The 22313-nt window shown below is 35.6% G+C and overlaps 1 protein-coding gene across 1 annotated transcript; it reads right to left on the bottom strand.

The window, feature by feature from the left end:
- Positions 1 to 11125: 11125 nt before the first annotated feature.
- LOC109219118 (AP2-like ethylene-responsive transcription factor ANT) lies at positions 11126 to 15328 on the bottom strand. The gene is made up of 10 exons (XM_019383536.1): positions 15030 to 15328; positions 14510 to 14933; positions 13851 to 14418; positions 13554 to 13636; positions 13369 to 13377; positions 13193 to 13281; positions 13016 to 13089; positions 12836 to 12886; positions 12481 to 12557; positions 11126 to 12140 (listed from the first exon to the last, which is right to left on the bottom strand). The coding sequence occupies exons 2-10, from the start codon at positions 14886 to 14888 to the stop codon at positions 11512 to 11514; spliced, it is 1959 nt and encodes a 652-aa protein (XP_019239081.1). The 5' UTR covers positions 14889 to 14933; positions 15030 to 15328; the 3' UTR covers positions 11126 to 11511.
- Positions 15329 to 22313: the final 6985 nt, after the last annotated feature.

Below are 22313 nucleotides of genomic sequence, written 5' to 3'. Positions count from 1 at the left end.
GGAGGAGTGCGGGAACTCCTTTGTTACAGAATTAATGGTCAGAAACTTGCACCTTCAGCGAAGAAATAAGGTGACCAGCTGGAAGTTTTTGAAATCCCAACAATATTTTCTATATAAAAAGAATCCGGAAAGCCATATTCCCCTTCGACCGGTCGTAAAAGGAAAGGAGCCGGTAGGAGCAGGAGTAGGTAAGTTAGTATCGATCCGGTGAAGAACTTTGTGTCTGTATTAATTTCTGACCGCACGGAATCTCCATATAAAATATTTGTCGAAGTTTATGAGTTTCAATAAGCCCTCAGTGTTATACATAGGCCCGCCTCTGCGGATGATACCCATCAAATGGTACTACTAGTATTTAGTTACCATTCATGAGCTAATGTACCATAAGCCTGCAAACAAAATTCGTAAATGTTGCTTTTTCTTTTTTGCACGCATTAACGTACATATGTTTGAATCCACCCACATGCATGCTCCGACAATTTGCATTGGGAATGCACGTCCAGTGGCCTTTATTTTAAATTCTTTTTCAGGAAAACAAATTTTAACTTTATTTTGATTGTTCATCTATGATTTTCCGGGAAAATATCTTTAGTGTACAAATAACAACATTTAAACCTTCTTACGCGAGCTAGGTTTCAATTCATTAGAGTAGCTTTTGGTTATGTAAATGTTTTTAGACCAATTGGTTAGAGAAGCTTTTGATTAAATGTAGATGTTTTTAGAAGCTTTTGCTATACTAACATATCATACTTGTTATGAAGAATCACTTATTAATTCCTGTAGGTTAACTTGACCAAGAAATATTTATACGTGCATAAAAGTTAAACGCTTGGAGTTTTGGAGCAACGTTAAAGTTGTCTCCGTGTAACCAAAAGGTTACGAGTTCGAGCCGTGAAAGCAGTCACCAATGCTTTGTATTAGGGTAAGCTGGACTACATCACACCCCTGGGATTCAGTAATACAATGCACAAAAGTTAAACGCTTTATCAACACGAAACACTAATTAGTCTATTTTCTTGTTGGTTTTCATTTGGTTCTTGTAGTAGTAGAATTTTTGTTGCGTTTTTATTAAGGGGTGTAAATGGGAAATGGAAGAGGCACCTTTTAGATTGCACCTCTCCATATCACCCTTCCTTTGTCTATAAATTTAGAGGCTTGGCCTCATTTTTTAGACATAAAATCAGACATGAAAAATCTGAAATCTTCTCCCCTCTTTTCTACATTGTTGCATTTTTTTTCAAATAAATATAAGTGTCAAGTGTGATTTGCTCCGTTTGTTGAGTTCGCTGAAGTTCTGTGATTCGAAGTGCCGCTATCACAGAATAGTTATTCCGTTCTATCCTGGGAGGAATTAATCTGTATACCTTGGGCAACAGTGAGGGGATTAAATTCTTTAAGGACACACTGTGCATTCAGTGGGCTCGAAATTATTTTACGTTTTGTTTATTTAACTAAAGTTTGTTTACTTCTCTGATTTTCTGATTTTGAACACAGTAATACCAACAATCTTAAGGAATTTAATTATTTTCTGTGTTTATCTTAACATCTATTTGTATTTGTTGGAGACTAAACAAGAAAGAGAAAAATTCAGAGAGGAGATGTATGAATGTTGGAACAATGTATTCCAGGATGCAAATAAAAGTGCCTTTTACGCACTTGACATGAATACTAAATGTCATTTATTTGTCACTGAAGTTTTAACTTTTAAGCTAGTGCTTTATGAAAATCAAGACAACTATTTGACTTGAAATTCTCATATGATTTAGTGGTTCTAACAATTCTGTCCATATTTTTACAGAGCTGCATGGGTGATGTTTACAGTAATACGAAAAGTTGTGACTGTTGATTAATTGCTGGAGTCTTGGAGAAACTCATCTTGGTTATACTTTCAAATAATCGGCAGTGTGATTACTATTGGCGTCATCGATATAGAAGAATTAGCCGTGTTGGTAATTATGGCTGTTGTCAAATTTTCTATATTCCCATCTTGTACATGTATTCTCTGTCGATATATCTTTTTGGCAATTGGTCTGTCAATGTATTTCTTGAGTTTGGGTTTTTTTCTGATCTGACTAAGAAACGACATTATGGCGCATAATCGAAACACAATTGGCAAAGATGAAAGATGCTTGTTGGACCAATTTGTATTGAAGTTCTCATAGTAGTTTTTTTTTATTGGACTAAAGTACTCGTTCCTTTTAAGCCATAATATAAAGAAGACACCATTGCCCCCTCGAGTCATTTGTATAGAACGAGGAAAAGAGAAAAGAAGACAACGTTTTACAAAAACATAGTCGCTTCATAAGTTGCTGGTGGTGGCTTCTTTGAATTAGTGCCAAAATTATTTCTTGGAAACAATTATTTTGTTTAGAAATAGTAAATATCGGTTCATATAATGGAGGAATCGGTAAGTTGGTGGGGAAAACTAGGTGTCCTTTGGACAAGTTCTTCTTCAAAGAAGTAAGAGTAGAATTAGGCTTACACTGATACTCGAAAGTATTTTTGTGATCATGAATATGGTATACATGTACATATACTTGTTTGATTAGAGTAAGAGATCAAACGGTTTAAAGTGTTATAATGGTTTAGTTGGAAAACCAGTTAGAAAGGAAATTACAATTCTTGTGATTTTATACCCCTGGTTTTGGAGACTAAAATCTTCGTGATTTTCTACTCCAATTTATTATTCGGTTTGAAGATTAAAAACTTCACCGTTTATTAAATTTGATTGTGTCACATATTATTCGGTTTGAAGATTAAAAAACTTCACCGTTTATTTGATCTAATTGTATCAGATGTTACTCGGTTTGAAGATTAAAAACTTCACCGTTTATTAATTCTAAATGTGTCATGTTGGTTTGAAGATTAAAAACTTCACCATTTATTAATTATGGTTGTGTCGTGACACAAACAACAATTCTTGTGGTTGACTCAACAACGTAATAGGGGCGTTGAATGTGAATCTCCTTTTGAAAAAATATGTTTGGAATATGGTATTATTCATCAAACGACAGGTCCTTAGTCACGCAATTTAATGGAATTGCAGAAAGAAAGAATAGGACGTTAAAGGAGATGATGAATGCCTTGTTAATAAGTTTTGGTTTACCCCAGAACTTGTGGGGGGAAAGTTATTCTCTCAGATAACCGTATACTCAGTCGAGTTCCCCATAGCAAGACGCAATCCATTCTATATGAAAAATGGAATGGAAGGAAGCTCAACTTAAATATTTTAAAGTATGGGGGTACTTAGCTAAAGTGCAAGTTCCTAAACCCAAAAAAGGTAAAGATCGGACCGGAAATTATTGATTGCGATTTTATAGGATATGCAACAAATAGTAAGGCATATGATTCATAAATCAGAAAATTCCGACATTCATATTAATACGGTAATCGTATCAGATAATGCTGAATTCTTTGAGAATATTTATGCGTATAAAAGAAATGTGAATCGTCTAGTGAAATATCTAAGCGACCTCGGGAAGAAGAAAAGGAAAGTACACCTAATGAGGTGAATCCAAGACGTAGTAAACATCAAAAGACAACTACTTCCTTTGGACCAGATTTTCTGACATTCTTGTTAGAAAGTGAGCCTCAAACATTTAAAGAAGCAATGTTAGAAAGAGGTAGTCAATAGTGAGATAGAACCCATAGGAAGTAATCATACTTGGAATTGGTTGATCTTCCTCCAAATAAACCTTTGGGTTCTAAGTGGATTTTCAGAAGGAAAATGAAAGGTGATGGTACTATTGACAAATATAAGGCAAGATTGATTGCCAAAGGATTAAGACAACGAAGGTCTTGATTAATTTTACACATACTCACCGGCAACGAGAATTAATCTATTCAGATGGTAATAACGTTAGCCACCGTGTATGGCCTTAAAATCTATCAGATGGGCGTAAAAGACAGCCTTCTTAAATAGAGATTTGGAGGAAGAAATTTATATGTAACAACATGAAGGGTTCGTGGTTCCTGGAAAAGAAAGAAGGTGTGTCAGCTTGTTAAGTCACTTTACGGACTAAAATAAACACTCAAACAATGGCATGCAAAATTTAAAAAGAAAGTGTCGTCAAATGGTTTCAAACTAGTGTATTTACATTAAGAATACTCTAAATTATGTAGTCATTGTTTGTATGGATTATATGTTGATAGAAAAGGCACATGAAACATGTGAAATGTGGGGGCATTTAACTTATGCATAATAAAAGCTAATATTAAGACGTGATGTATATATTATCTTGAAGAATTAGATGATATAATTCTTCGAACCCCACGAATCTTTAGGGACATTGATATAGTACTTGGTAAATTCATCAGTTGTTTAGTCTTAATGAAGACTAGTTGATGAAACTACTAATTCGGAAGTTGGTCACGTGCCTTTCTCGAAAGGTCATTTTCTTTATTGAAAATTTATATTGTCACTTTGAAGGTTGTGATTTTCATAGAAAAGATACGTCTGTACGTTTTAGTATGGACATGACCGTTTATGAACGAACGTATTAATACGTTGGTCTATAATGAGGTGAACCAACCGATGAACATGACCAAAATCAATTGCAAGTTGGATTTGAATGGAGGTGCTATAATTTGTATATCATCTGGGCGCATGAATAAATAACATACAAATGCTTGAAAATGACGAAGTAATTGATAAATGTGTTATATATTAAAAGGTTGTGGTCACAACTGATGCCAATTATTTCAGCTGTTGTTATAATACTATTACTACATTAAGTGTAGTCAATAATATGATATGCAATCGAAAGACGAGACGTATTAGTCAACAACATAAGAAAGTTTGCATTTGAACTTTCATGACAATGAAACGAGTTTTGAAGTATTTGAAATATACTCCAAATTATGCTTTGCACTATAATAAGTATCCCGTGATAATATAGGGTATAGTGATGCAAATTAGATCACCGGTTCAACTGATTCTAAACAGTCGGTAGAGGAGCGATGGCTTAGAAATCGTCCAAACAAATGTGTATTGACCACTCTACAGTGGAGGCTGAGTTTATAGCCTTAGACAAGGCCGGTGAAGAAGCTGAATGACTCCGAAATTTCTTGGAAGATATTCCATTTTGGCCCAAACCTTTGGCAACTATATGTATACATTGTGATAGTCAAGCGGCAATAGGCAAGGCAGGGAGCATTATGTATAACAGAAAATCTCGTCACGTTCGACGGAGACACAATACCGTTAGAAAACTACTCTCTAGTGGCGTTATCACGATTTAATACGTAAAGTCAAGAGATAACGTGTCGGATCCACTTACAAAAGGCCTATCTAGAAAGGCAGTTGAAAGATCATCGAAGGGAATGGGGCTAAGGCCTAGGACAAGTCATCATGGCGGTAACTCTACCTAGCAGACTGGAGATCCCAAGAGTTAGGTTCAAAGAGATCAAACAAAGTTATGAATGACGGTTCAACATTGTCAAATAACTCAACCCATTCTCGTGATTAAGACAATGTTCAGAAATCAAGGTAAAGCATTAAGGCTTTTTGATGAGTCAATAAAGCTTAAAGCTTTTTAATGATTTTCTAAGTCTGGCAGGATATGACCAGATAGTGTGTCTATAGGATTACACGTTTAGAAATCACCTATGTGAGTGTAAAGTGTAAGCCGCTTTAAGGGGGAATGAAAGTAAAGGCCCATTCTCTAAGCACTCATGAAACCAGGGGGTGTTCATGGCTGAAACGAACACAACCGTGAGAACCAAAGACGGTTAAGGGTTAATTGTGTGACTTATGGTTGTCTAGGTATACACCAAAGTTCGACGGTTCAAAGATATCAAATCTACCGATTGACCGAGTATATCCGACATAAGTTCACTGTGGAAAGTTCAAAGGGAAACCTACTTATCCAGATGCGATTAATCCTTATTTGTGAATCACACAGTATTTTCATGCATGTTTTTCCTCATACGACCATTCCCCATTCATGTGGGGGATTGTTGCATTTTTATTAAGAAGTGTTAATGGGAAATAGAAGAGCCACCTTTTAGATTGCACCTCTCCATATCACCCTTCCTTTGTCTATAAATTTAGAGGCTTGGCCTCATTTTTTAGACATAAAATCATACATGAAAAATCTGAAATCTTCTCCCCTCTTTTCTACATTGTTGCATTATTTTCCAAATAAATATAAGTGTCAAGTGTGATTTGCTTCTTTTGTTGAGTTTGCTGAAGTTCTGTGATTTGAAGTGCCGCTATCACAGAATAGTTATTCCGTTCTATGCTGGGAGGAATTAATCCGTATACCTTGGGCAACAGTGAGGGGATTAAATTCCTTAAGGACACACTGTGCATTCAGTGGGCTCAAAATTATTTTACGTTTTGTTTATTGAACTAAAGTTTGTTTACTTCTCTGATTTTCTGATTTTGAACACAGTAATACCAACAATTTTGTGGAGAGGAAGCAAATGAAAGTGAAAGGGAATGGGGGACCTTCCTTAACGTACTGGTAAAAAATTGAAGAAGCTGATCTAACGCTGGTCTTTAATAAATGATAAAATTGGAGAATAAAGGGTTCCATATTTATGGCTTCTTCTCTAGGGGGACAGGACATACCTCCCCAATTTTAGCTATCTTCCCTCTTTAATGCTCCATGTCCACCTCAATCTTCTCATCTTAATTTCCCTCAGTAAAACCTTTGTCAAAAGTACTACTAGTTGCTGGGAATTACTGTCTTCTCTTCTCTATCATGTGCCTATAAGTGTACCCTAATTATTATTACCGCCTCTTTATATTATTGTGTTTTTAAGGTTTTTGTACATCCCGTAAGGAAGATGTTTACTTAATAGCCCTTTACAATATTTGGTCATCTTTACATGTTGTAGTAGGTGACTTGTTTTATTTTCAAGATTATAAATTTCATATTTTAAAGAGGCTTACCGATAATGTCTTTTCTGATATATAATGTTAAAAATTATTTACATTGATGGTGTATATAACTTAAATCTATGTCAAAATACCCCTTAATTTATCCCTTTCTTAAAAGTCGTCTCACTTAATTAATAAACTACTAATTAGAGCAATACGATTGATTTTGGAAAAAATTAGTCAACGACGACTTCTCATTTTTCAAAAAACATCATATATTTTGCAAGAAATTCAATTTGTCAAAAATGACTAATATTTGGCTACGACTGTGTTTTTTGAATAACTAGTGTATGCATGCATTTTGTAACGTTTTATACCATACTTATCCATAAATATTTATACCTTAATTTCTGCAGTGACAGTAAAAGTTTGTTTTGAGAGTTCTACTTCCTCACTTGTATTAGGACATGTGTTTTATGGCTGCAGCTAACATATATGTGACTATGTGAGAATGTAAGGGTTTTATTGTTGACAAGAAAATACACTAAAAGGCCATGTCCAACCATGTATACGAAGTTTCTTGTTTTTAACCTTGACATAGTAATATATGCAAAAAAAATAATAAATAAATAAATAAATAAAATAAAGGAAGAAAAGACTTTAATTAACTTTTAAATTGAGTCATTATTCAAGGTAACGGATCTTTTTGATTTGTTAGGAAATAATATATTGAAAACCCCGAAATAATTAGTTAAAAGCAAAGAAAAACTTGAACCATAGATTTGCTTTTTTCCTTACTAAGGGTTTAACTTTTACCTTACCAAAAAGCAATCTAGTAAACCTACTAATAATGTCAAAGCTTACTTAGTTTGGCAAAGAAACAATAACGTCACCAATCCGATTTAAGAATTTTGGCACATATTTCTTCTGCCATTTTCACGTGGAAATGGGGACTTAGCCACAGATGTGGTACAAATAAGAGGGACCATTTTTTTATTTTTTTTGCAACAAAATTCAAGTATACATGTTAAGTGAAATAGAAAATCCAGATCCAGTCTCATTGTAGGAAACAAGGTCCCTCTACAGGGAACATTATATTGCATTCATCATATCATAGTCCTTTTCTGAAAATCTACTTATTGTTATAACTCTTTGAAAACGAATCAACATCTTTGAGTAGTAGAATTGTCCCACTCTTTCCCAGCTGCAATATGTACGGTTTCGTTTTCTTCTTTGTTTTTTCTTATGTTTTCTTTTGAACCAAAATCTTCTTAAATCTTTGAGCATATAGGATATAATTCTAAGTATTATCACTGGAATTTTCACTCACTTTATTCGATTACGTGGTCCTCAATAAATTTGCGTGTGGTCTGTTTTGCCGCATACTTTCTTTGTTTATGGAATGGCCTATTGGCTAAGTTTTGGATAATTTAGGATATACGGTCATATATTGTACTATCCACTAGTTAACCTTACAACAACTTTATTTAAGCTTCTAACTGCTTGTTTAGTTTTTTATTTTAACAGATTATTACTGGAAAATCATGAAGGGAGTCTTGGAGCAACCGTAAAATTGTCTCTGTATGACCTATAAGTCACGTGCCACTAATGCATGCATTAGGATAGGCAGAAACGTCACACCTCTTGGATGCAGTCTTTCTCCGAACACTGCGTGAACGCGAAATGCTTTAGATAACTTGTTCCGTAATTGGCAGGCGTTTGGATACTATTTGGTTGAAATCGTGAAAAAATTGAGATTGAAGGTGGAAAAAATATTTGAAAGTTGAAATTATGTATACACAGTAATTTCATCACTTGAAAAAAGAGTTGAAACTCTTAACAAAAATTACTATTTCACGAAACATACTTCCCAAGATAATTACCAGTATTTCACCAACATTTCGAATAATGAAGTTTAGTATTTGCAAATTATGATTGACCAAACCACTATCAACTAGTGAGGTTCAGTAGTTGCAAATAATGAATTACTTAACATTTGTGGCCAAGTTAATACCACTAGAGAAAGATATTTATACAATAATTAAATCTGACGCTAAATAAATAAAATTAACTTAATATATGAAAGATTTGTGAGACACTGCTAGGATTAATAGTAATATATTATGGGGTAAGCTTGCCTGCAGGAAAAAATTAGTTAATTTCCTGATTAAGTGCTGTCTTACGTAAAATTGTTTAGCTTTAAACTATATAGCATTATAGCTGTCCACAACCGATTAAGTAATCATTGTTTTTGACTATAAACCAAAAGGCGACAAACTTCATATACATTACATTATTTATAGCTTTTAGTTATAGAATTTAGAAGTATCCATAATCACTTTCCCATTTTTTCCACAAAGATTTCAATCCTTTTGACCATTACAATATTCACTGTAGCCATTTAATCAATTATACATGTTGGAGCGTTCCCTCCTGCATATATTGCCTTCTTTTATTCATTGACCATTCAATTGTTGAGAAATACATTCTTTTCATTTTTTTCCGTCCTATAAAATGCAGTACGACTATTTAATCTTTTTTTGACCATTATAGTGACTATTAATTTATTGAAGTAGTTTAATATGACCTTTATACTTGGCATTCATAGATTTAAGATATATTAGACCAGTTTATGACTAACTAACTTGCTCCCATGTAATTTTATAATAATTGGACATTCACTCTTAAATATTATTTATAGCAGAAAATATTTACTAGTCAATATTTAATTGATTTTCAAACTCTTAAATATTAGAAAAATAATTAAATTACTATTTTGCCTAGTGCATAATCTATTTTTAAAGGCAAAAAAGACGAACGATATTTCGCTAAGGGTCTTCGTACTTTTAATATAGTATAATATAATATAATACATTGGCAATGTAAATATTTTTTATACTATCGACGTAGTGATAATAGATCAGTTACTATTTTTATCAAGCCCTCAACTAATACATGTATAAGTATTTTTGATTGCGTAAATACATTTTATAAGATTAGGGCATAAAACTTAAAATTTTCTTTATATATTAGTTCCTCTGGCCAGTTAATACCCTACTTTAAAGGATATGCTAAATTATGGCCAGCTAATGAAGTTATTGATAAGGATAGAACAATAACATCATGATTATGAAGATCAGTACAATATCAGCTATGGAGGGCACTACCCAGCTTGTCATTTCAATTTGGGTCCACACTTAACTTTTGGACCATTTTTTGTACTGAACATGCAGTATCTAACTTTGTCCAAATTTGAAGCATATGCTATTAGTGAAACATGCACTTACTAGGAATTAACAAACCACTAATTTCTTTCTTACTCATAATTAGCTAGCGTTTGACCATAGATCCCAAATTTATTTTGAAAAATAGGATTGGGTGAAGTTCGGTTTGAAGATGAAAATGTGTTTGGACATACGTTTTCAAAACATATTTTCCAACTTTATTTTGGAAAAACATGTATTTTATTCCCAAGTTTTAGAATTTTGGCCCAAAATCAGCTCAATAGCTGATTTTGGAATTTGGGATTTGGGATTTGGCCAAAATGTGGGCAAAATTTATGGCCAAACATGAGTTTTGAAAATAAATCCCAAATTTATTTTGGCAAAACTCATGGCCAAACGGGGCCTTAAAGACTTGTTGGTAACTTTTTTGTGGAAGAACAACCAAAATTTAACTTTATTTGGTACATATTCCTGCTTTTCCGGCATCATTTCCTCCTTGTCTCTAATGATGCAAAATTTACCATTACTCAAACTTTATAAATGATGTAGTAATTAATTTTGGCTCATGTATGTGCACGAGAGGGGATATTCACACGTGTGAATAAAAACAATTAACGAAAAGCAATTATTAAAATACTTCATTAGGTTAATAAGTGCCACATCAACTCATCAAAACATGGAAATGCTTTTAGGTACAACGCTATGTCTTTAAAAAGCTAAAGTGATTTTTTAACTAAGGTATGACTCGTAAAAAAGGAGACAAAGTTGTAACTAATTATGACCTATAAATCCTTAAAAAAATCAATCCAAGAATCTCCCTCTTTCCCTCCCTTTTGAAATATGAGAAGGGAATGTTTGTTACCTTTATCTCAAAGAGAAGAAAAGAAAAAGATATGAGAATGATGGTGTTAGGCAGATTGAGTAACATATGGCTGAGATTATCAGAATGAAAATGCCATAATTATTTGGTCAAAGGATACACCTTTTTGCATTATTGAAAAACATTGAGTTAGTTTATGTACTTGATCAAGAACCAACAAAAGAAGAAAAAGTAGATTGAATAATAATATGGGGTCATTTTCAATTCTCATATTACTAGTGGCATTTTCATCATTAGATTAGACCCTCCATTAACAACATAATTCCCTCTATTTCTAGCAAAATCTAAATCAATGGATGTCTAAAGGAAATTTTTCTTTTGAGTTTGAAAAAGTTTCCAATACATAGTAACAGACAGGTAATTGGCCCCCCACCTTGTCTGTCCATTAGTACCCTAAAGTCATCCACTTACATTCAAAATTAGGGAATAAATAAAAATACTAGCTAAAATCCGACATCTTCTTTTCTTTTTTCACCTTTTTCCATTCCAACCACCACTAGCTAATTTCTTTTCCTTTTTCTTGTTCATGCAAATGCAAAAACCTGTTACAACATGTAACAAAAAAAGCAATAGCTACAGCCTCATGCATCATTCAAAGCAGCAGCAAAGACTGGTAGGTGAGAAATGGAGACTGGAATTGGCCTTAGTTGAGCAGAGAGAATACATGCATTGACATTTGTAGATGGAACAGCAAATTTTGTTGGCTTTGTAAAGATTAAAGAGGCTGCACTTTTATCAGGACTGGCTTCTCTTGAACTGCCAAGGCTAGTAACCAAAGATGAGGCATTTGAAAAATGGTTACCAATCTTGTTCTGTTGATCATCAAGAATTGTATGGTTACTTGAATTCATCAAATCAATACCAATTAGATCTTGTAATGCCATTGAGAAACTTGGGTTTCTATAATTTCCTAGAGAAGGATTAGAGGATTGATATGACACCATTTTCCAATCTGTGACATTATTCCCATTGTTGTTGTTGTCATTTTGAACACATGGTTCTTCATTCTTGTGACCATTTATGTTGTACTCAATGGACTCTATAGGCTCTCTTTCTTTGTTTCTCCTTGCTACTTCTCCAGCAGGAAGAGTATTACTAGCCATGATTTTCTCAACGTCGTATCGGGATATGTCAAAGTTTGTGACAGCATTTACACCTCTGAATTTGATTGCAGCAACATCATATGCTTCTGCAGCTTCTTCTTGTGTGCCTATGAAAATTACAAAAATTATGTCATATAACTTTAATATAACATATACTGAGAAAGAGCTTTTTTTTCTCTCTTTATTATGTGATCAGAAGGAAGAAACAGCTTTTGGAAAAGTTTTTCAGTCCCACCAAGTATGAGTCATACACCGGCAAAGTAACAGTACAGTCAGCCTTTGACAAGTATTACTACTAGTGGCTGAAAAGAAATGTGGTACCAAAAAGAAAGACACAAAATTGCTGTTCTACAATGTATTCATCTTTAGCTTCAATTCTTTGTCAATAAATTATGTAAATAATCATATGTTTAAAGGACTAAATTAATTGAGTTCGTAAGGATTTACTGAAAGTCCCAAGATAGAGATCTTTGTTCCCTGCAACTCTTCCAATTCTTGCCTGCCATCTTCCATGTTGATGGTGCCTGTTATAAGAAAACAGAAGAAAATTAATTACTAATCATTTTAAAAGGAAGAAAAAAAAAAGTAGTCCGGTTCACTAGGTTCCCGCTTTGTGCGAGATCCGCCGGACTACAACAATCTATTGTACAAGGGTCGGACTACAACAATCTATTGTACAAGGGTCGGACTACAACAATCTATTGTATGCAGTCTTATCCTGCATTTGTGCGAGAAGTTGTTTCCACGGATTTTAAAAGGAAAGAATAGACAATATTTTGTTTAGATGCAATGTCAAGAATACCTTGTCACTCCTCTATACATTGAAGCACCTCTTGAGAATCCACTACTTTTCCTGAATATAATAATGATATAACACAAAAACTTCAACACAAACTCAACAATAATACAAGGATATCACACTCATATTAGTTGCATACACTTGAAAAGGAACCAAGTCGAAAATCAATTAACAAATGTTCACCTTCTTAAGTGTGCAACATATTCTTGCCGGGTCATATTCTTCATATCCTCAAGCTCTTTCTGGTAGTTCTCTAACTGCAAAAATGAGCCAAGAAATACTGCCTCATGTTAGGTAAAAAGGCATTAAAAAACAACTAAAGAAATTAGTTGATAAAAAATTACTCATATATATATATACCGGAAAGTTAATGTGAGTTGAAGGTCCCCAATACTTCAGTGCAGCTAAATCATATGCTCTTGCAGCTTTCTCTTCCATATCATAGCCCCCTAAATTCCACATTAATTTTTAATTTAGTGTCAAGTAAAGAATAGAATCAGTTGTTTAAAAATGATTATACTGACAAAGTGACTTACCAAGATAAACTGAAATAAGGTGGAGTTGATTTGAATAGAATATCCACAACAAGTAGATACATGACAAAAGAATTCATAGCAATAGTCAGACTATGAACAGAATGGGGCCAAAAAATGGCAGTCAAGGAAGAAAATACAACCAAACAAATTTATGTGGATTGAATAAAAGTTTCATATCAGCTAACCTTGTCTTCCTTTTCTGGTCTGCCCTTCCTTCTTGCAACTATTATCCCACAAATGCGCCTCATACCTACCTGTCCACCTATGTCTGTTGAAAAACATATTCACACTATGTCATTTGAAAATCTTAACAATAAAAGCAGATATGAAGATCAAGAAAGTTAGAAAAACAAAAAAAGGCAAAATCTGGACAACTGGAAGCAGCCCATTTTCACATTGAAGGACAAGAAATCTCAAAAATAGAAACCCCACAACACAAAAAGAAAAAAGATTCAAAGGGTTTGGAAAGAAAAAGGACTAACCTAGTGACACCTCTATACTGAGAAGTTCTCTGACCAAATGTGTCAATAGATTTCCTATGAACAGGTTGTTTTTGAACAACTTTTCCAGAAGCCCTTTTCTTTGTTTCAATGGCAACACATTCCAGCTCATTAGGAGAAATTTGTCTTGGAGTAACACAGCTAGACTGAGAACCAGGATTCATAGACAAGCTCAAAGACTGTAAATCATTACCACCAACTGTACCACCACCAGAACCACAAGTACCACCACCACCACCTGCACCAACCATACTACTACAAGTGGCATTTATATGTTGGTCAATAGCATAATGCCCCCAACTTTTCAGTTCATTTCCAGACACTGCAGTCATTTGGGCATCACAGTGTGAAATTTGAGTTGGTTTTGTTTCATCTAATAATGATTCTTGATACATGCCATGACACTGCATGGGAGAATAATAGCCTTCATTTTGGTGATAATATAAGCTGTCTAAGCTTAGAGCCATAGCTTCTCTTTCATGATTTCCATATTGACTTGCACCACCTAAAAAGTCCTCAAGCTTAGGTGAAGAAGAACTTTGCACCATAGCTTTTTACACAAAGATAACAACAAACTATTAGTAAAACAAGAAAAGTTAAAAAAAGATTAAAACTTTAGAAGAAAACAAAACAAAACTAACCATCTGCATGAGATCTTGAGAGAGCTTCCATAATGCAAAGAGAGCCATCAGATTTGAGAGGCATAACAGATAAAGAAGAATGGCCAAAGGGATTATTTTCTCCAACACCATAACAAAGAGCAGAGGTATTTGAAGTCACATTCATAGGAGAAGATGAAAGATAGAAACTTTGAGCAAGAGCAGAGCTCTGATTATTGAACTGATGATGCTGGTGTTGAGGTTCAGAAGAAGTAACCTCCATTTTCATGTGGGGTGAGAGAGAAAATCCTAACCAGTTACTACTAGCATCATTATGACTATTACTATTATTATTATTATTGCTGTTGGTGCTACTTCTGTGGCTGCTGCAATTGTTGTTATCATCATTCATAGACTTCATCTTCGTTCAGTTGTTGAGGTGTTCTTCTAAGTTTGTAAAGTTTTTCTGTGGTTCAAGGTAGTTCAGTTCAATCATTGGGAGAAAACAAAGTAATCATTTCAAAACAAGAAAAAGAACAAAAAATAAAAATAAAAATCATACCTTTAAAATTCAAGACTCACAGCATATGAAAAAACTTGGCCAAGATTTTTCTTTTTTCTAGTGTAGTTGCAGAAAGAACTCATGAAGCCAAAGAAATTTTTTTGTGCTTCCCCACAAGTAAAGAGGAAAAGAAAAGAAGTCTTCTATTTAATCAAAGGTGAAAAAAGCCCAAACTCTCTTTCTTGTAGTTTCTCATTCTCTTTCTTTTCTTACTCTTTAAAAAGAGAACAAAAACTGGACCCTTTAAACTAAACAAAGAGAATGAGTTTCAGCAAGCAATGCTGGATAGCACCCCTGCATTCTATAGCCATAGGGATCTGTGTAAATAGATATTCTACTATCTCACTAGATGTATAGTATATGCTTCTTCTTTTTTTACCTTTTTTTTTTATCTTTTTGTTTTTTTGTCTTAAGTCTTAACTAACAGTACTGTGTTGTATTAAATTATACTATATCGTTTGATAAATATAATGTTTGGATGCATTGTATTGTTTTTCATCGTTTTATGACAGCGCATGCACCAGCAATACGAAGATTAAAGTTACAATATTATAAAGAAAAACTATGATACGCGATAAAATTATTATATAAAAATGTAGTGTAAAGGATAAAATTAAATTATTTAATAATAATAAAGGGCGAGATGAGAGAATAAGACAAGGTAGCGACGCGCTCACACCAAATCGGTCGTTACATAACGACGGATTTAACGATATAATACAATAAAATTTAAGTAAATTAGACCAAACATTATATTTAAAATGACAATACGATACAATACAATATATAACACCCATCCAAACAAGTTGTAAGCAAACTCAAAACCTTAGCTTAAACCCATAGATACCCAAGATTCATACCAAAAAAAGAAAAGGCCTAAGTTGTTATGTTATTCTCAACTTATTGCAAAACCTCAGTATTTAATTTAAAACCACAATGAAATAATGACATGAGCAAAGGTTATATTTGGCTTTTTCTTTATTTTTATTGTAGTAAAAGGGATCACCAAGATTTGAAGAAGAGAGAGAGAGAGGAGGGCCACTTCAATCTAGTGGGAAACAAAGAACCAATAGGAAAGGGGTGTGGTCAGAGATAATATCAGTAGTAACCAAAAGAAATTTGCTTTTTGTTCAGAAAATATAAGAAAAGAGAAAAAATAAATAAAGGAGCAAATGTTTAACAATAGCAGTAGCATAAGGCAGAGAGGGTTTTGGATAGATTTGATTGACGGGCAATGGGCAGGACATCTGCCCATCCAGTCACTTCATACAGTACAACAGCTTTCTCCCCCCCCCCCTTACCACTACCCTACCCACCACTCCTACCACCTTGTTTCTGTAATTTCTCTTCAGATCACAGGTGTTAACCATTTCCAAACTGCTTCTCTATTTACTCATTTTATCTTTTCTTTTCAACTTAGAGGTCGTTTGGTAGCTGGTTAGAAGAAAGGTTATTCATGTATAAGGGGTAACATAATTTATACCATGTTTGGTAAGCAATAGTTATTTTGTATAAAATTATGCATAACTAATACCATGTTTGGTTGACATTTTTCAATTATGCATAAATAATACATGTATAAGTTATGAGTCAATCTGTGTATTATTTTATGCGGGGTAGAAGATGGAATAACTAATACATGTATTAGTAATACATGGATAAAATACTGAAATGACAAATTTACCCCTATCACTTTACACATAAGGCTTCCTTATTTCTCTGCCAACCCGTCAACAGGTTTCACTTGCTTTCACTTGCCAACTATATACCTTGTCTTCTCTCATTTTAAAAGAACAAACTAGCAAAAGCAAACTGGAGAAGCCACTAGAAAATGAAAATACCAAAACTAAGAAGTGAAAATCAAATATGTCTAAACTTCACATAGTTCAGTAGTATGACGAAGAAGTGAAAGTAACACCCAAAGTTCTTAACTAAATTGTTTCCTACATAAATGGAAAGAGAGAAAAAACAATGCAAAAGAAGGTTAGGGGTATAGTTGTAAACAAGCATTTTACTTTAAAATTTATATAATGTATATCAATTTCTAATACAACAAACCAAACATTCAAAAAAATAATCTCTGCATAACTAATACCTGCATAACTAATCCCTGCATAACTAATCCCTGCATAACTAATACATGTATAACTAATACCTGCATAACTCTAACCGGCAACCAAACGACTCCTTAATGCACAAGCTCCTTTAAAATTTTTGTTGTAATCTTGTGTTTAATATTCGTTTTGGAATTCAATTATTCGGGTTAATTAGCGATATAACTAATATCTCAGTTTGGGGGCAAAGCTTTACCACCAAAGGTGTCTCCATATCAACATCTCTGATTAATCAACCATATTTTTGAGGTACAATTTCCTTTTAAGACCCTATCATGTTTATCATTTTGTTTCTAATAAGAACATCGGAAATAAGTTGTAGCATGAAAGAATTATTTTTAAATGAAAAACAAAATTATTATGGGGTTACATGATCTTGGCTAATTTCCATATAGTTAGGGTTGTGCATGGATCAGATTGGATCGGATTTCAAATTTCGGATTCTAGAAAATGCAATCCGACTTCGATCCAAATTAATATCGGATTGAATCGGATTTTAAAGTTTGGATCGGGTCGGATTTTTGGATTTTGGATCGGACTATTATGCCTCAAAGTTGCAAACTCATATGTATATTTTCTTTGTAAAAGAGAAAATACCATAAGAAAAATTCATGTTTCTGCAATTATGAGAATACTATGGTGCCAATATAACTAAATCCATCAATTGTAAAGGTAATAACTTGGAGAAAAAAGTAAAGGAAGTACTAACTATCCGAAATTAAAGTTTAGTATTTATACATGCCCTAATAATTTCGGATTCCGGATCGAATCGGATCGTATTAAAATTATACCAATCCGGATCCGATCCAAATTCCGAAATTTTAATAAACACAATCCGAAATCCGAAATCCGAAATTGAACGGGTCGATTCGGATTTCGAATATCCGATCCAAATGAACAGCCCTACAATATACTGATTAGCTAATTTTTCGAAATTTGGATGATATTCTCAAATATATTTTTTATAAAGTATCAAGTCGTGACACATCTTTATTTTTAGTTATTTTAATATTTGACCCAGTTGTATTATATTTTCCTTGCACTTATGTTCAATCTTGGGCGTGCGAGTGTGCGAGAGATGTTAACGGTCTCATAGTGACTTAAGAAATTAATTGTAGTCTCTTTATATAATTTTGAACAATTCTTCCGTACGAGCAAACAATATAGAATTTAGTAAGGTTGATGTTCCATGTTTTACGAGGTCACTGTACGGGTCAAAATCCGATTGAAGAAATTCAGTACAAAGAGGTGGTTATCATGAGTCATTCGTGATTATCATGAGCAATCTTGTCGAGGTCGACCAATGATTAACGGAACGTGTCACCAAGCAGTCAGCCACAGCCGAGGTCGAGTATTACGAATAGTAGTAACGGTTAGTTTAGTGTTAGGATCATCAGAGGGAATATTCCGTCGAATATCTCTGTATGTGTACTTTTAGAGCCCTTTGGGAAATGTCACACATAAAGGGAATGAGAGATAAGGCAAAGGGCATGTAAGATCGGAAGCAATCAGAACTATTTTGAAAAGGAAGCTCTCTGGATAAATACAAAGAACGTCTTTGAAGATAGATTGGTCTTTTTTAGATTATTCCCTATCATTCCCACCAGATCCAAGAAAGACTTTAATATTCTTATAGCTTCTTGTCACTCATCACTATCAGAAGGAGGAATTATCCACCTCACTCAATATTGGGTGAATCTTCCTCCTTATTTACGTTTGGTGCCATTTATTGCTACTTAACATTTAATACTTCTAACATATTACTGCATCTGAAACATTTAATGTGTAATGACTAACTATGTCTCATCCCTATCTACATATCCTACGATGTTTGTCTTAGATCTGAAGTTATTATATTTGACTAGGACTAACCTCTTAAATAACCGATTAATTTGTTTAGCCAAAGATTATAATTTTTGGTCAAACAATTTGGCGCTGTCTGTGGGAATTTTCTAGTTAAAATTTTAGTTTATTCTAGATCTATAACAACAAAAAACGCAAAACCCTACACTTTCTTGTGCACACAGATCTAACATGGCAGGTAACGGAGAAGAGAGGAGGAAGGCAGTAGCCGACCTCACCGCCAACCTCCTCAACACCATCAACAAAGCCTCTAAAACGGGGGTGAGGATATGACACCAAATACCTCTCCCAGGCGAAACGGCTCACCCCCTCCTTATGGTAGTATCACAGCGTCTCACGGTAAAGGAGCCTCCACGTCCATAACGGAAGAGGCGCCACCAGCGGTGAAACAACTTCTAGAGGCTTGGCTAACGAATGCATTGACTGACATCCTTGACAAACTCGCTCAAAGGCAACCGGAGAGGGCATAAAGACCTGTGTTGCACCAACAATAGTCGAACGACACCCCCCCCCCCCCCCCCCCCGCAGTAGTTATCACTCACAATGCTAATGATGCCCTCACATTAAGGAAAATGGAAGAGATGGAAAACGAAAACAAAGCGCTCCGAGATCAAATGAAGAAGCATCGGAAAATGGTAGACAAAATATCGGGCGCCCCAAAACTCTTGCCTAAAAGAGACGTTGGCCGGTTCGTCGAGCAACTGTACAGTGATGAAGCCGCACCGCATACCATACCTAAGACCTTCAAAATGCCTCCGTACCTAAAAATATACTATGGCACGACAGACCCTGAAGATCATATGACTCACTATGTCACCGCTGTAAAAGGCAACGACCTCGCCAAATAACAAGTACCCTCCATCTTATCGAAAAAGTTTGGCGAAACCCTCACCGGGGGCGCGTTAACTTGGTATTTGCAGCTGCCTGCGCGCTCAATTGAAATATTCGAGGAGATGGCTGACAGGTTTGTAACAGCCCATGCTGGAGCCAAGAAGGCGGAGGCAAGATTAAATTATATATTTGCCATCAAACAATCACCGGAGAAGGACTGAGGGACTTCCTTGCTCGATTTAACCGCGTAAGGATGACCTTACCAAACGTATCGGAAGGAATGGTTGTGGCAGCTTTCCAGAACGGGTTGAACAGAAGTGGTTCAAGGGCGACCAGAAAGTTGCTGACTCGACTCATGAAATATCCCCCAACCACTTGGGACGAAATACACAACGCCTATTGAGCTAAAGTTCGAGCTGACGAGGACGGCATGAATGGACCGACCTAACGGTTGATCTCGGTACAAGCCGAGTCCAGAAAGGATCGGAGAAACAACAATATAAGGGATATTTCAGGCCCCTGACCCAACCGAGAAAGACATTAACCATACGTTAGAGGCTCCCTCACGCCGCCTTCTCGCCACGACGAGGGCCCACCCTGCCCAAAAACAGGGACTCACCGAAACGAGAGAGGTATGCCCCCTTTATTATCCGCTCACAATTTTTGTGTTTCGCCCACCGAAATAGTCTACGCACTGGAGAAGCTCGGCCCAAAAGTGAAGTATCCATAGAAGATGAGGTCCGATCCAAGCACCAGGAAGTCAAACGCCCTCTGCGAATTCCATCAGGAATGAGGTCATAAAATCGAAGACTATATCGCCCTGAGGCAAGAGGTCGTGAACATGCTTCATTTAGGGCACTTGAAAGAACTATTAAGTGACCGAGGAAGGTCCATTTTTGCTCGAGGACGCGAACAGCACCAGGCCCACCAAAAATGCCTTCTCCAGCTCGAACCATTCAAATGATCATTGGAGCGAGTGACGACGCATCAACAAAAATGTAAAATTAACGACCACCCACAAGCTCAAATGGTCGATCACTCATGAACGGTATGAAGAACTCGTAGAGAGTATCATCTTCGATAAGTCAGATGCTCACGGTTTGGTTTTTCCTCACTATGACGCTCTTGTTATCACTTCACGCATACTAGATACAAATGCAAAACGTATTACAGTGGACGATAGGAGCGGCGCGTGCATTATTCATCCTCGAGTACTTGCACAAATGAAACTTGAGGATAAGATAGTGCCACGCTGCATCACACTAACATGGTTTTAACAATGCAGTTGAACGGACATCTGGAGAAATCACACTCCCCATCCTGACCGGTGGCGTCACTCTGGAGAGCGCGTTCCATATTATGGATCAAGACACAGCATACAATGCCATTATAGGTCGACCTTGGATACATGCAATTATAGCCATCCCCTCTACTTTGTACCAAGTCATCAAATTTCCCACCCATGGGGAATATTCAGCATCCGAGGGGAACAACACACTTCCCGGGAATGCTATCGCATCGCCCAGGATTGCACATACACCCAACAATTGAAGGGCAAAGCCAAAAAGGCATAGCAATTAACAGGGTCGAAGTCGTGCGGTGATGAAGAGAAGAACGTCATCAGAGACCTCGAAATCATAGAGGCCACGGACTCAACCATAGAAGATCTCGACCCCGTCCAACTCGACAAAAACGACCATAGCAAGAAAGGCTACATCGGCCACAAACTTCAGGAACCAGGTAAATTCCATCATTTCTTAGCTAACAGCACAGACTTGTTCGCCTTTTCCCATACAGAAATGCCAGGCATCCCGAAGGAGATAACAACACACAAGCTGAATGTCGACCCACTTTACCCCTCGGTAAGGCAAGTTAGGCGGAAATTCAAGGCTGCAATAAATGATGCAGTCCGCGATAAGGTCAAAAATGTAGTCATGGTGAAAAATAAGAATGGAAAATGGCGGATGTGCGTGGAATTCACAGATTTGAACAAAGCATGCCCGAAAGGCTCATTCTCGCTGCCCCATATCGACCAGCTCATTGACGCAACAGACGGGCACGAGTTATTAAGATTTTTAGATGCTTACTCGGGCTACAAACTCATGGAAGAAAAAGACCAAGAAAGAACCACCTTTATCACCCACCAGGGGACGTATTGTTAAAAGGTGATGCCTTTAGGACTGAAAAACGCAGGGGCAACGTATCAGAGGTTGGTGACAAAGATGTTTAAAGGCCAACTCGACAAGACCATGGAGGTCTACATCGACGAAATGTTAGTCAAGTCAAAAAGGAAAGAGGATCACATCGACCACTTGAAAGAGGCTTTCAATATACTCGGGTGATATGGAATGAAATTGAACTCTGAAAAGTGCACCTTCGGTGTAAGCTCAGGGAAATTTCTTTGTTTCTTAGTATCACGACGAGGCATCAAAGTCAACCTCGACCAAATCAAAGCAATAGAGGAAATACCGGAGAA

Source organism: Nicotiana attenuata, unplaced genomic scaffold (assembly GCF_001879085.1).
Source record: "Nicotiana attenuata strain UT unplaced genomic scaffold, NIATTr2, whole genome shotgun sequence".
In the NCBI taxonomy this organism is placed as follows: domain Eukaryota; kingdom Viridiplantae; phylum Streptophyta; class Magnoliopsida; order Solanales; family Solanaceae; genus Nicotiana; species Nicotiana attenuata.
Note: the sequence above shows the minus strand (reverse complement) of the source record. Positions and strands in the feature narration are given on the sequence as shown.